The 15,490-nt window shown below is 42.7% G+C and overlaps 1 protein-coding gene across 1 annotated transcript in view; it reads right to left on the bottom strand.

The window, feature by feature from the left end:
- Positions 1-15,490, bottom strand: part of UVSSA (UV stimulated scaffold protein A) — a 1,327,799-nt gene that overhangs the window by 1,289,367 nt on the left and 22,942 nt on the right. The window contains exon 2 of the mRNA XM_044062324.1: positions 679-803. Coding sequence (XP_043918259.1) covers positions 679-713 — 35 coding nt within the window. The 5' untranslated portion in view covers positions 714-803. The remainder of the gene's footprint in view (positions 1-678; positions 804-15,490) is intronic.

Here is a 15,490-nt window from a genome sequence, read left to right as displayed (position 1 = left end):
CGATCAACACTGAAAAGTCTCATAACTTCATAACTTCACAAAACACCAGACCTTGCAGAAGGGACGCAAAGCAAAATACAAACTAAAATGTCAACACAACAGCCAACTCTTAAAACCCTAATACCAAGCAACACAAAATGGCCACACTGCAGTCATGAGAGTAAGGGAGGCAAATTCTAAACCTGTAAAATTTAGAAAGAGAAAAGGAAAGATCTGACATGAGTATCAACATACACACGAACGATCAGGCAACTAAATCTGGACACTCCACAATAAAAAAGGTAATCTGGAGACTCCACAGTCAAAAAAGGTAGCAGAAATGGCAAGAAAAGAAAGCACAAATTAATCCATTTTCTCTGATGCAACTTGTTTTGGGGAAAAGAGATACAGAGAAGAAAGGAAAAGAAATGCATTAGAGTATAGGAGGAGTTTGTGCCTGGGTAAATATTTCAGATGGCAAGCAAGCTAGCAACCTGCAACAACAACTCTTAAGGGCTGAAGTGAACAAACTGGATCACTAAGTGTAATCTGTCTGAATCCAGATAAAGATTGTTGTTCTCTTCTTATAAACAAATTCTCACAGTCAAAAGTTACTATTAAATTAAGACTGCACAGCACACAAAAAAAAATCACATGGTTGCACAGCAGGTCAAATATCCATGTCAGCATTTTGCCTACCTTTCAGTTATCCCTGAAGGGCTAGGTATTTTCATCTGAGTAAAGCCACATTTGTTAAATGTCAGAATGCTTGTCCACCTTCTGTAAACCTATTCCAATTTTCAGAAGCACAGCTGAATAAATACCTGAAAAATGGAAAAGATGGAGCACAAAAAATGTTACTAAAATTTACATTTCCTTCTCTAAAGGTTAGATCTAATGCAGTCTTCAAAATATATAAAAGGATGTGCATCTTTATCTCAAATTAAAAATGATGGCACATATCATGCAACACTGGTAATGTATAAAATATGAAACTTAAAATCTGTCCCTGCTACTACTACGTACAGCTACTAGAATACAATGATTTTGCAAGTGATAATTAACAATGATTCCAATAGGGGCTCATACACTCTGCTTGCTCTTTCTTCTGGAAAGCATAACTCCACTTTAGACAAATGTCGCAGACTGTCATTTGCTCAGATCATGAAGATAACTAATTCAGTTGTTCCAAGTCGATTCTAGTGATGTACATGAATAAAGCCCTAACTATGGCCCAGGACACCTGAGATTGACTACAGAGTTAAGAGGTTGATGGAGCTGGCAGGAGAGAATAGGTGTGCCCATCCTAGGATGGGGGAGAGCAGTCTGTGGCCATCAAAATCTATAATTCTCAGGAGGAGGGTGGCATTGCCATGGGCAGTCCTGGAGGCAAGCATAAGACCACCAGACTGCTCTGATGGCAGCCTTCATCTTAAATGCATGGGAGCATGCTGTAGTGTAGATTTGTATTAGTAATTCATGCACCCTAAGCTCTCCTTGGTTACACTGCCCCCCCCCCCACTTACCCAGAATGCTTGTCACATTAAGACACTTCTAGATCTCCATAGCCCATTGCTAAAGCAAAGCAATATCTAAAGCTAAATACAAACATATCAGCCATTAGAATCCCCAGGCCCACTAAGGATTGAGGCATGGGAGTGGGAGATTATAATAATGCATCTGGAAGTGGCAACAGAGATCTTTTGCTAGAATAAGTATATAACTTTTCTATCCGATAGCAGGAATTCCAACTGCATTTCCTTCAGAATGGAATCCCAAGCTTTCCTGCAAAAGGCTAACCTAGACCAAGACATCACATCCAAATTGCAGTGTCTTACAAAACTACTTAGTGATGCCCATGTAGTATCTAAGGATGCATTCTTGCACTCTGACAGGAATTTCTTGTTGTCATATAAAAAGTTGGTTAATAAAAGTGTTCTAACAAAGCCCTACATTTTCCATGATATAACAATTTGTTTGCAAAAGTTCAGCAAAAAATACAGTTCTGGGTTGGTGTGCGTTATATTTTGTATATTTAGGGAAACATTCAATGTGCACTGACTATCAGCACAGTAAATAAGTCTTATTGAACATTGATATTTGCACAGTTTTAATAGTGTTTATTGTTCTCAGAATACCTACATTTATGTTATGCTTCTTAGTTGACTTTACAAAAGACGCAAGGATGTGGGTAGGCTGTTGTAGGTGTGACACACAATACCATATAGGTGTTATTGAGTTAACTGACTGACTCAAGTTTGTTCCAGTGGCTACCATGGTTAAAAAAAAAATTAATTTGTTATCAAGAGCACCAAGTCTTTATAAAAAAACTAAGTATGCAGGACTGACGCATAAAGCCTACATCTCTGAAAATCTTCTTGTTTAAATAAAAGCCTATAAAGAGGAATAGGAGTTCTACTGAGGCTGCAGATTGAAAGGGCAGAAGGGTTAATTTCTCCTAAACAAAACTGAAGTCATTGGGAGGAGCAGAGACCTTAAGAGGGAAACGTAAGAGAAAAGTACCCCTCAAAGAGGTCTGCATATTTTACAAGAAGCTAACGACAATATGCACCATGAGGGAAACTGGGAAGAGCAGCAACATGAACTTTTACATAGGAATAAACTCAACCCTGGATCAAAAATATTCTAGGATAAGATAAGGCAGTAAAAGGATCTATTCCCTTGGATGTGGCCAGATGGAAAAACAAGTCCACTTACTTTTGTAAGTCTTTCTAGTGTTGGGTCCCTAAGTAGAAGGCAATAGCTACACCACCTTTGTAGGGTATTATGGGTCACTGGCCGTGACAAACTGGAAAAATCAAATGATCAACCGTAACGAGTGAAGGTCTGAGTAAGGCAATCCAGACGGGTGATAAAAAGTTTCTAAAGGGCCTCTGACGTACAGTCTGTAGGAAGGAACTGGGGAAAGGTATAAAAATGTCCGGTGAGCCACCTTTGGATGGATACATCTCAGGACAGCATCTCTGAAGGAAGGAATAAGAGAAAAGAAGTTGCCGCATTTGAAATTTGACAGAATGCAAACAGATCTCAGCAAGGGTCCTGCCAGCAAATGAACACCCTGCATGCCATCATCTGAGTCAGAGACAAATCCAGCATTAGAAAACACTAACTGAACTGTTCCACTAAATAGATGGCTTCACTTGGAATGTGACTGACCATCACAAGATGATATGTGGATACAGTCCATTCCCAAACCCTCACATCTTCTCAAAAAAGGGGAAAGGAGTGGATTCTCACTTACATGCTTGTTTATAAACCATGTCACAGCCACATTGTCATTGTGGATGAAAACAACACCATGGGCAGGGAATCCTAAAATGCTTGTACTGTCAGAAGAAATGCTCTCATAGGTTGGTACTAGGCTATCGGCCCTAGGGCCTATACAAGCCTAGCCATAACAATTCCCTGGATATTTCTTCCCACAATATTTACTTCCCTGAACCACTGTCTAGCAGGGCGACTGACGTGATCCCAGGGGTGAATTTCCTATCTCCCATCCAATCGTCAAGGTTCCTTTTGAACAGGGCCAAGGAGGCACTCTGCTTGACATGTATGGGCAGCCTATTCCAGAGTATGGGGAGTCTCTGGGTCAGGAATCTATCCCTCCAGCATGTTTTGTTCATTGTGATGACAAGGTTTAGATCCCTAGAGCGTTTGGCTCTGAGGGATTGGGATTTCATTAAGTGGAGCATGTCCAACAGCTCAGGGTTTGACATGGCCTTGTATGTTAAGCAGAGATCGCCTCCGAGTAGAAGATATGCCACAGAGTATAGCTGGAGTTTTTTTAGATGGTCAGCATCTGCTTTAGGCCTGTGATTCTTTTAGTGAGATATTTCTGCTGCCTTTCCAGCTGTTGCAGATGTCTTGTGAAGTATATACCAAATGGGGCATTATACTCTATAATGGGTCTAATGAGGGATGAGTACAGTGGGACAATGACCTCCTTTTTTATGGATGAAAAGCCCTTAGTGATGAGGTGTGCCACACAGAAGGATTTCCTGACTGTTGTGGCAATGTGGTTATCGAAGGTGAGACCACTGTCCACCTGTGTCCCTAATCTCTCATCACACTTTCAATGTTTAGTGTACTGCCACCTATGTGGCGATTCATGGGTACATTTTTTTTTCCCAAAGGGGATAACTATACATTTCTTGTCATTACACTTGAGCCCATGGCTCTGGCACCAAGCATCTGTTTCTGTAAGGCCCTTTTGTAGAATATCCATATAATTTGGGGATTCAACAATGGCTCCCAGTTAGCCGTCATCTGCGAACTTTGTTAGCCAGAGTCCCTTTAGTGTTGGCCTGTACTTCAGAGAAGTAGATGCCAAACAAGAGCGGTCCCAGGACTGAACCCTGAGGTACTCCACTTGTCTGGAGCTGGATTTGGAGTCGGCTACTTTTACAGTCTGGGTTCTGTCAGTAAGCCAGTTGGCAACCCATCGAGTGATGTAGGGATTTATGCCAAGCTTGGTAAGTTTATCTATGATTCCAGAGTGGGGGATGGTGTTGAAGGCCTTGGCAAGGTCCAGATAGGCTGTGTGGACCACCTTACCCTCGTCTACAACTCTGGAGACTGATCTGAAGAAGTCAATCAGGTTCAGGAGAAAAGATCGGCCCTTCACGAACCCAAACTGGGTGGAGTCCAGTGTTTGAAGGTTGCCAATGTCTTTGTTTATAATAATGCGTTCCATGCCCTTGCAGATCAGGCTTGTCTGACTGATGGGATGGTAGTTCCTGGGATCCAAGGTGGATCCCCCCTTGTGGAGTGGGATAACTATAACTGTGCACCACTCAGTGGGCACGAAGCCTGAGGTGAGGCTATGACTAAACATGACACTTAGGTGAAGTGCCAGTTTATTTTGTAGTTCATGTAGTACACAGCCCAGGATGTCATCGGGTCCCACGGATGCTGTATTCTTAGCTTTGGAGAGTGCGGTTTCTACCTGTGTGGCCGTGATTACCGGAATTTGGCAATCTTTTGATATTGAGATGGGCCATTTAGGGGGCAAGAGGGGGGTGAAGTTGGCACTAAATCGATCTGCCAGCATATTGGCAATATCCTTGGGATCAGTATATTTAATGCCATTCTGTTGTAGCTCAGAGCATATCTGAGCATTGCCATTTAGATTCCTGACATAACTATAGAATGCCTTGTGGTCATCTTTGGCAATTTTATTTTCGTCTTTTCTTTGTCATCTCTAAAAACACTTATGTGTATTTGGGATTCTGTCTGCTACCGCACACCTTTGACTCCCTGCACTTTAGAGCAGAGTTGAGAGATGGTGACAGCTCCACGGGACTCACTCAGCTTTGCCATTCTAAAAATGTTTTTTTTTTTATTTGAAAAGACACGGGATCTACAAGTTTTTGATCTTAACATGACATCCAGCATTAGGAATCCATGCATACTGTAGCTGCTATCAGGCACAGGGCAAATGCAACACAGACTGACTCTGCAGGATCTGAAATACTGTACAAAATCGTGTCCACATGAAGAAAGGCTCTACAACAAAGTGTGTCCAAAGTGCTCCTAATGAACAAGATTCTCTGCATGGTCATCAACTGAGAATTTGCCGTGTTCACTGTCATTTCCAATGGAAATAGAGAATTCACCAAGACCTCCTTAAATAGAAGCACTACCTACTGGGGATGAACAAAGAAAATCAAAATCACCCTGGTTCTGTGAAGTCTGGCCCACTGGCATAAAGCAAGGTGCCACCTTGAGCTTGGATATCCCTGAAGCACACCAAAGAAGCAATTTACATGCACAACAGACACCAAAGAGGCAAGGAGTACATTGCTTTGCCAGGAATTGCCAAATGGTGATGCAAGACCACCATTCACAGAACAATGAGCTAAATCAACACTGCAAGCAAAGGATCACAACCTTCAGGCTCTACCATGCTCTGGATACCACAAGAAGCAATGCCAGCTACCCCAACCAAGAGGACAGTACGGGAACTACATAATGTCTGTAATCCTAGAACAAGATGGTGGGGAGACCGTCTTAGGAGGACCACTTGCACCTCTTCTACATCAATTACAAATGTCCTAGTTCCAATTCCTCCTCAACATCCCAAACTGCCACTAACAATGTAGCACTACACACCCAAAGACTTCCAATAAAGGATTTCAAGAACAGTCATCAGCATCCAAAGCTGCAGACAGAACTTCAACTTTAAGCGTTTTTGCTTTGTTGTTAAAACACCAATATACACAGTAAACAGTTTAAAAGGAAGGTACATATATAGAATTCATAAAATAAAGCAATTTGAAAAAAAAAAAACATTCAAATCCCAGATCGATTGATTTATTCCTTCATATATAATTTGTTGACTTATTTACTTATTTTACATATATGTTAACCGGGTAAGAGACCTGGTCCAACGACTCATTTCAACCACAATGCAGGCCTGAATGACAAGCACAAGTAACAAATGCACCTAGGAATACAAAAACAAAAAAACAAAACTGCCATTAAGGCCGATACCCTGAAACTTAGCCACATGCAAATTACCACAAAGTCCCATACCATATCCTAGCAGGATATAGGTCATGCTCTATGTCCCTAGAATCCCATAGCTCATATCAAGACCTACCAGAGACACTTACCGTTAAATCAAATACCCTATGCATGGGAGACGTTAGCTACCCCTGTATAGACAGGAAAACATACACAATGCCTCATACTCACAGACACAACATTTCTTGGACTTTATTAACACAAATACCCTTGAACAGATATAGGGCAGGATTCACAAAGCCTCCGTGTAAGAGTTACAGGGCTTACACAGAGGCTGCAGTTAAACGGTGTGACGTCAGCATGTCATGCATATGCATGAGGGCATGCTGAATCACACCTAAGGCTTACACGGTCCGTGGAAGACAGTAGGGGGCGTGTCCATAGGCCGAGCCCTGCAAACGGACACGCCCCCAGAAGAGTAAAAGTCCCGAAAGTAAACCCCCACGACAGAGTCCATGGAAATGTGAATAAACACAACACAACACATGTCCCCACAGACTATGAACATAAAATATATAAATGAACATGTTATCATTTTTTTTTTAAATTGTAAAGATGTTTGCCCGTGAGTGCGCTCGTTTGCACGGGCGTGCCAGTAGCTTAGCCACAGTTAGCAGTCAGTGGAAAAGCATATAAGAACTACATATGCAAAGTAAGCCAAGAAGCAATAGCGTAGCGGTACAGACGGTGGCTGAAGAGCAGGCAGTCATGGTTCGAGCCCCCCCAACATCAATTTTTATTTTTAGTGAAATAAGCATGAAACAAGTCCCTGACATATATGTACACATATAAAATTATATTTTATGTAAAATGTAATGAAATGGGCCATTTATTTTGAAGAAATGTGAGATAACAAAATAATAAAAAATGCCAGATGTGCCTATAGCTGAGCTACAGTTTAACAAGTTGAGTGCATCTGCCCGTAGGTGAGCAGTGGTTTAACAGGTGTAAAATGAGTGCCCGTAGGTGAGCAGTGGTTTAACAGGTGCAAAATGAGTGCCCGTAGGTGAGCAGTGGTTTAGATGAGCAGTGGTTTAACACGCTGAAAGTGTGTGCCCTTAGCTGAGCTGAGCGTAATATGCGTGCTGACAGCCAAATGAAGTGTAAACCAGCATACCCCGTTTGCGCGAAGCTGCGTGCCACGCCAACAAGATAACCGACAGGCAACGTTGAGCAAGCTGTAACAAAACTGCCTTTACAAAGACACACCTCCTAGCCTGTGTAGACAGTCATAAAATATAAAAAGCAGTGGCCAGGTTCGAACCCAGGATACCATGCACCATAGTCAAGGAACTGAACCACTAAGCCATGACAGCTGCACTTAGAAATGCAGTAATAGCAAATATACAGGAATGAATAGAAAGAGGAGCATGACAAAGCAGGTTTTGTGAAGCTGATACAATTCCAAAATGGCCAATCACAGATAAGTGCGGGAAAAACGGCATATATAAGCCCCATAGGCGGGAATACACAGCATAACCTATTGTAGAACCAACTTGCAGCCAGAATGTCAGGTGTAGGTGAGGGTAGTTGCTTTCGAGCACAGAGATGGGGCGTTGTGGAGTCCAAATATATGGTTTGGCTCCTTGTCCACAATCATGAGGCCCAACTCATGCAGGGCCAGGTCCTGTGGGGAGCATATAGGGCTGAGGCATGGGACCAGTTGGCTCATGATCTTACCAGTGCCACAGGGATACCAAGGACTGGTGAGCAGGTCTGTCACCACCATGCGGACCTGAAGAGATGGAAGCAGGACCAACTGAACCGTTGGATCCAGGAGGCCCGGCAAATGCCCAACGCCCCACTACTGAGTAAGTTACATCTACTTATTTATGTAAGAAATTAACCTAGCTGATATTATGGAGATGTGTATTCCAATATTACTTTATTTATATTACAGCTGCAGGTGTCCATTCTGCGAACCGTAGAGCCTATGGCGATAGGCTGGTTAGGTTGCACCACCAGGCAGGTCAGTAATCCTCTCCCTGTAACTGTAAATAAATATAAAAGTATGACAGTTAGCAAAAGAGTGCAGTGTAGTCACTAAGTAATAAAATGTGCAAGTAACAGTGTAAGAGGGTTTGCAAGTATTGCTTGATTACAAAAGTGTGATGCAGTCTGTAATCCAAACAGAAAAATGAAAAAGTCTGAAATAAAGTCTGAAATACAGATGTCCCACCTGTAATATAATAGTACATAACCTGCAGCAGGCTGAAAAGTACAGATGCACAAGCTGAGTAAAACACATGTGTGAAATATATCCCTGTTGAAATACAGAAACATGACAGAAGTGAGACTGTTGGAAAGGATTGTAATAACTACAGGTAAAACATGTCAATAAAGCCTAGAATTAAGTACCATCCTGAATTGTAAAAATAAAACAAGTGAGAGAGTGTGAGAAAGAGTTATGAATCCACCAGTAAAGTAGTAATAACTCCTGAATAAAGTATACTGCAGTCAGTACAGAATGAAATTAATGTGACAAGCAAAACCAAACTGCAAAATGTGTTGAAAATGTTACTGCAGCTGGAATGTGTATCCCAAAATCTGGATATGTTGCTCTCAGTCTGCAATATGCAGATAGTATGGTTGTCTGAATCCACAGTTGTCTATAGCTATATAAAGCAAATGATGTAGCTGAACAGAGCCAGATATGAATGTGTATGAATAAAAATGAAAATGTATATTGATGTAGCAGTAACATTCCTATCACCAACTTGAAGTAGTTATCACATAGGAAACTGTAGGTAGAACTGTAGTGTGTATATATCTGCAGCTATTAGAAATGTACAACATAAGTATTGGTATTTGAAGGTGTTAATTAAATTTTCTTCACCCTACCCTATAACCACATATAATCCATTCCACATGAAATTGGTATGTGCAATCACAATTAACACCCCTGGACATTTGTCCTGTTGGGTCATACATATTTGCATGTATGTTGATGCATCTGCCCTGTTCATACATCCAAACCTGATGGCCTGTTGCCATCAATCAACCCTGCATGTTGTTGGACTGTGTATTGCTGTTCAAAATATGCATGTGTTATGCTTGCTGTTCAATGGTTTGAATATCTGGGTGTTTGGTTAATGGGAATACTAATGCATGCTGTTACAACTAATTGAATGGTATTGTATGTTACTAACCCAAACTGTCATGACATAATGCAAAACATAGGACGACAGGGAAGGCGGGTTCCAGCAGACCCACCTCTCCCACCTCAGCTGGCGAGTGCACCTGGCAGTAGTGCCCAGTCTGGACCCTCCTCCGGTGAACCTGTGCCACCTGCGGGTGGAAGCGCTGCAGGGGATGGGGCTCATCCCCCCTCTGCAAGTGTGGCCGGAGAACCACCACTCACCCTCCGTAGTGTCCGGACTGTGGTGCGTAGGGAGATCCAGGAAGCTGTTTTTGGGCCCCTACGCCAGCTTGAGGCACAGGTGGCACAACTAATGGGCGTGCCTGCTGCCCGGCCTACACAGCCCCCAGCACAGCCCTGTCCTGTGAAGGCACAGTGGCAATTGCCCATGGGTGGGGATATCAGTTCCACTGTTGCCATCTGTGGGCTCATGGGCTCTAGATAGCCAAACATCCATCCCCGTCAATTGTGTAACCCCCCCACGTGTCATACACCTCCCCTGTATGCGTCTTGTTTGTCTTGTCTGTTGACCTACCTCCCCAGCTATACCGACTTCCTTTACCTGACATACCACACTCACCTGAAAAAAAAAAAAAAAAAAAAAGGACACTCTGTACCCACAAAAAAATTACGCCCCGTACATAGCTGCCCATTTCGCACACGTCTGTTGGACATGGAAACTGTCGATTACAATTGGCTGTACAACAAGTATTACTGTTGTCCTCACACCTCTCTCAGGGGTGGAAGGTTTCAAATGTCACACCAAATTACAAACATATGCACAGCTGTTGCTGATGAAGAAATGGGCAGCTATGGGCCTTACCTACATCCCTCCTGCAAAACCCGAGCTTGTTTCCCTACTGTCTTACCCTCTTTGTGACCCCTTTTTTCACCACTTTCCTGTCTCCCCATTTTCATTTCTTTCAAAGAAAACAGCGTGGGTGTGCGCAAGAGTAAGCACTTTTAAGCGGTTGTAAGCGGGCGTGCGTGGAGCTGAACGCCAGTGCGCATGCGGGAACTCCGCGCAAACCAGCGCTAACCCGGTTACAACTGCTTAAAAGTGCCTTAGTCACTCTGAATGACAAGTCCTGTAGTCTGCTCAAAAGCAAAATAAAATCCCACTGTCAGTCCCGAACCCAGGACCTTGGAAACAGTAGTCTGCATGACTTACCACTAAGCCATGACTGTTATATAAGAACATTGTGCTACAATAAATATATCATGTAATAGCAGGAATGAATGTAAAGGGAATATAGGATGTGTAGTACACAAAGCATGTCATGTATATTTACTGTCAAATGTAGTGGATTTCTAGAATAGTAGTGTGTGAACAGAAACAGCCATGCTAGTTGGTAGCTAGTAGGTAATAATGTCACTGTAGCACCTTGCAAGCCACACACATACTCACAGCAGGATAATCACTGCCCATACCCCACAACCTCTTACAGGAACACATCCGGACCAAGAAATAAAAAATGTGGAGCAAAGGGACAAAAACAGGGACACATTCCAAATAATGCTACAACAAACTTAGTTCAGAGAGTAACAGGTTCTGCATTTTGTTGGATGTTTGGAAGGGTATGAAGTCTGAAACTTAAATGTTTGTCACTATAGTCTGACTTGAGCCCAGAGTGATTTGCCAGAAAGAGCTGTTTATGAGATATTGACCAAAATATGAGGCAAAAATGTGGACAACCTGCAAATATCTGTACACTTGAGAGGTCTGACACTGCCATATTTGAATAGTTAAGAGCCTAGACATAGCAACAGTGACTGAGTTACAGGGATGTCCCACAGACTCCCTGTGAAATGTACAAACAGTAGGCAGAAAGGTGTTACAACACATGCAATGGTAACTATGAAGTACTGAAAGTATGCACCACTTGCACGGCAGAAATAGTGTAGTAATACATATGCTCATGCTATCCCACAGTCACAACTGCAGAATACCAGACAATTTAATGGGTGTACCCCACTGATATGTACCATTCCATGAGGCAGATAAAAGATGCACCTAAGAGTCTCTGGGGCCTGCTCAGCAGCATACTCAAATACCCTAATAGATGCCAAGGCCCACACCATGGCCAGACCACACTGCATGCAGTAACACCCTAGCAGATATAGCAAGCATTCCAAGGTGTGAATGTGCATGGAAAATAGGAAAGCCACAGCAACACACTACAGTCAAGACACCTAGCAGGCATACAAGTAGTGAATGTAAAGGGCAAATATTGAAGCCATAGCAACAAAGTGCAAGAGCCACTGCTATACACCAGTTACACCACATGTCCCACAGGAAAGCACACACACCCACATTAACAGTAGTAGTAGTCTTAGGTGTCAGTGTACATACACACTTAGTACAGGAAACTGGAGAAATGAATGGAGAAATGTTCATCTACAACACAACCGGAAATATGAGAGAGATACTAACCTTTACACTCACAGAACAGTGTCCACAGCATACCAGCATGGTCCCTGCCCTTAAAATCTGAAAGGGCTACGCCTAACTCACATACATTTTTATAGCACTGTCCTAAAATCACAGTGAGAACTGCAATCAGTACACAACTGGCTGCATGCAATTAGCAAATGCTGGCTAACAATTGGTGCAGAGGCCATCACATGGACATATGCAGATACCTACAAAAGCATGCTGTACTCCCAGTCCACACATGCAATACTTTCATTGCACCCTGTGGAGGTAGGGAGAGACAGAGAGAGAGAGAGAGAGAGAGAAAAAATAAACATACACAAACAAAACCAGTCAGCAACAACCACTTGAAAGCTGACAACTGGCAAGTGGAGCAGCAGGACACGAAACCAGACGGCAACACAAGCAGCTGTGACAAACACAGGTAATGTAAAGTAATACTATAAAAGTTTACATACTGTGAACCCTCCATATGTGTCATTGGTCTGTATCCATATGTATATGAAGATGTGCAAAGGGCAGGGGACATACAGCAACTATCAGTGAAGGCTGTACATACATATGTATGTGAGGGCATCTATGTGCACATATCAATATAGGTTGAATGAAGGTTGTAGTGCAATGCACAAAGTAGGTTTCACAGTTATGTATGTTTAGCAGTATGTTAGTGTGTGTATACAGTTTTGTAAACAAACATGTTGATATACCTATCTATCATATGGATACGTATGTATGTCAATATATGTATGTATGTGTATATATATATATATATATATATATATATATATATATATATATATATAAAATATGCATATATGTATACATACATAGAGAGGGATATAGGAATACATAGACAGATGTAGATAGATAGAATATGTACAAACATATATATGTAATTCACACATACAGATATAGATATATGTAGATACATATACATAGACAGACAGATCTGACTATCTACAGGTATGACTGTATATGACGATCTCACACTCCCCCTGTCCCACCCCCCTTGTCACTCTCACCCCCTCTCTGTCACCCGCCCTCTCTCCATATCTATAGCAATATTTGTACATGTGTATATGTATACAGACATTATATATATATATATATATATGTAGAGAGAGAGAGATGTATATATATTCTGAGTGAGGCACATGTGTACAGATGTATTGCAACAGGTGCCTGGTGACAAAGGTATGGAGTGAACACCAGTGTCAAAACTGGAGTACCATACCCCATTTCAAATCACCTACACCAGTAACCACCAGATATGTGATTGGCTGCCCACCACTGCATGTGTCAGGGGTGAACAGGGTCATAAATGTGTACAATAGTCCCCCAATGATATTCACAGTGGCACACTATTCCTGGAATACCTGCACATGGTATGTGTCAGCAGACATGGTGCGTCAGCTATGGACATGTAGGTCAGTGTACCCTTCCACACCACACAATGGCTGCCACGGTATGTACCTCACATGACAGCTACAGATACCGAGAAGGACACAGTGACATGTACCACACTGTGACAATGCACTCAAACACATTACCAATGCACAGTGACTGACAACACCACAGAGTACACACATACTACCCACATAAAGGTTACCACTCCTGGATTTACATACTTAAGTCACACCCATGACAGATGTCCAACAACCATAGTAACACCTCACTCCATCCACAACCTAAATGACTGCTGTGTGTCGTCCGTGACACTGCAGTAGAGAGCACATGGCGGAGGCAGAGGTTCCTACCCACAGATAAGACATACCCTCCAATAAACCACACAGCGTTAAGAAGCAAGACTCCCCATGAGTGCATGTCACACATACCCGTGCTGAATGTTAGATAGGTAATATGCCATATGAGTCACCCTGTGTAACTGTTTGACAGGAGCAGGTACCATCACATCACATGTGTCACAATGGTCAGGGTAGCAGAACAGTATGCTGCTGTAGTCCCAGGGGCAATAGCATATTGTATTGTATTATATTGTAATGTATTGTATTGTATTGGTAATGTAGAGGTGCCTCCTTCGTGGAGTGGAACCACTGCTGCTGTGCACCAGTGTACAGGTACATATCCTGTAGTCAGGCTAGTGTTACATAGCACTTCTATATGTGTGTTTAGCTCCTCTTGGAGTTCATGTAGCATGCAACCGGGGATACCATCAGGTCCCATTCATATTGTGTTTTCTGCTTTTCTGAGGGCGGCTCTCACCTGGACATCTGTGATGACAGGGAGGTTACAGTCAGCTGGGATAAGAATGTCTTATTTTGGGGGAGAGGGAGGGGGGAAACCTGCACTGAACCTGTCTGCCACAATGTTGCCAATATCTGTGGGTTCAATGAATTATTTGTTGTTGTGTACTAACTATGACCATATTGGAGGGTTTCTGACAAGGTTGCTAACATAACTGAAGAAGGCCTTGTGGTTATCTGTAGTGTCCCTGTTGATTTCCCTCTCAAAGTTGCCCATGGATGTTTGTATGAGAGAAAATAGCTCCTTACTAGTGCTGATCAGACATGCAATCCCTTTATGGAATTATGCTCTGTCTTGCAGTAGCTTCCATCTTTTGTTATACAATCTGTCTATGGCTGGGGTCCACCAGACAGGATGCTGTCCCTTTGTGGAGAGTGTCTTGGTCTTATATGGGATTGCATGATCCATGCATTCTCGGAGATGTCCGTAGAAATAATATGTGAAGGGGGCAGCATTGTGGGTTGTGTCTCCCACTGGCCCAGTGGGCTTAAAGGATACCATGTCAGTGTTACAAAGTGTAAAGTTTGCATTTGAAATGTTATTCACTGTAGTCGTTTGTGCTGGTGGTGGAGGTGGGATATGTATATCCAGGGCAATTAGTTTATGGTCAGCTCACAGTAGTTGATGATGTACCCCAAACAGTACCTCGATACAAACCCCCAGAGTGAGGAGGTGCTTTGGACCTGAATCAGTGTTCTGACTGCTGGGGTTTGGTAGTATGTTGTATGGAGTGTGCCAGGTACTATTGCACAGTTGTTGGCTGAGCACTGATACCTGGCCATTTACATGTGTATCCACCAACAGACAGACAGATGCTATATATGTCAGATATGTTATATCACAACAATCGAGTAGCATGTGTAGTAGGTGTGCCAAATTCTGCTGACATATTTTGCTGATATCATGTTATTTCCTTTTTCAGGACCATGGCTCACCAGCGCAATCCAGCGTACTCTGCAGCTGAGGATGAGGAGATACACCAGAGCCTGGTGTGGGATTACGCAATACTCCGCACCAGCCAGAATCAGCAGGAGAGGGCTGCACTGTGGCAAGACCTGGTCCGTCGGGTAAATGACATAGGCATGCATAATAGGACATATGAGCAGGTACGACATCACTGCAGTGAT

This window comes from Protopterus annectens, chromosome 2.part1, assembly GCF_019279795.1.
Source record: "Protopterus annectens isolate FY-2018-M chromosome 2.part1, PAN1.0, whole genome shotgun sequence".
Taxonomy (NCBI): domain Eukaryota; kingdom Metazoa; phylum Chordata; order Ceratodontiformes; family Protopteridae; genus Protopterus; species Protopterus annectens.
Note: the sequence above shows the minus strand (reverse complement) of the source record. Positions and strands in the feature narration are given on the sequence as shown.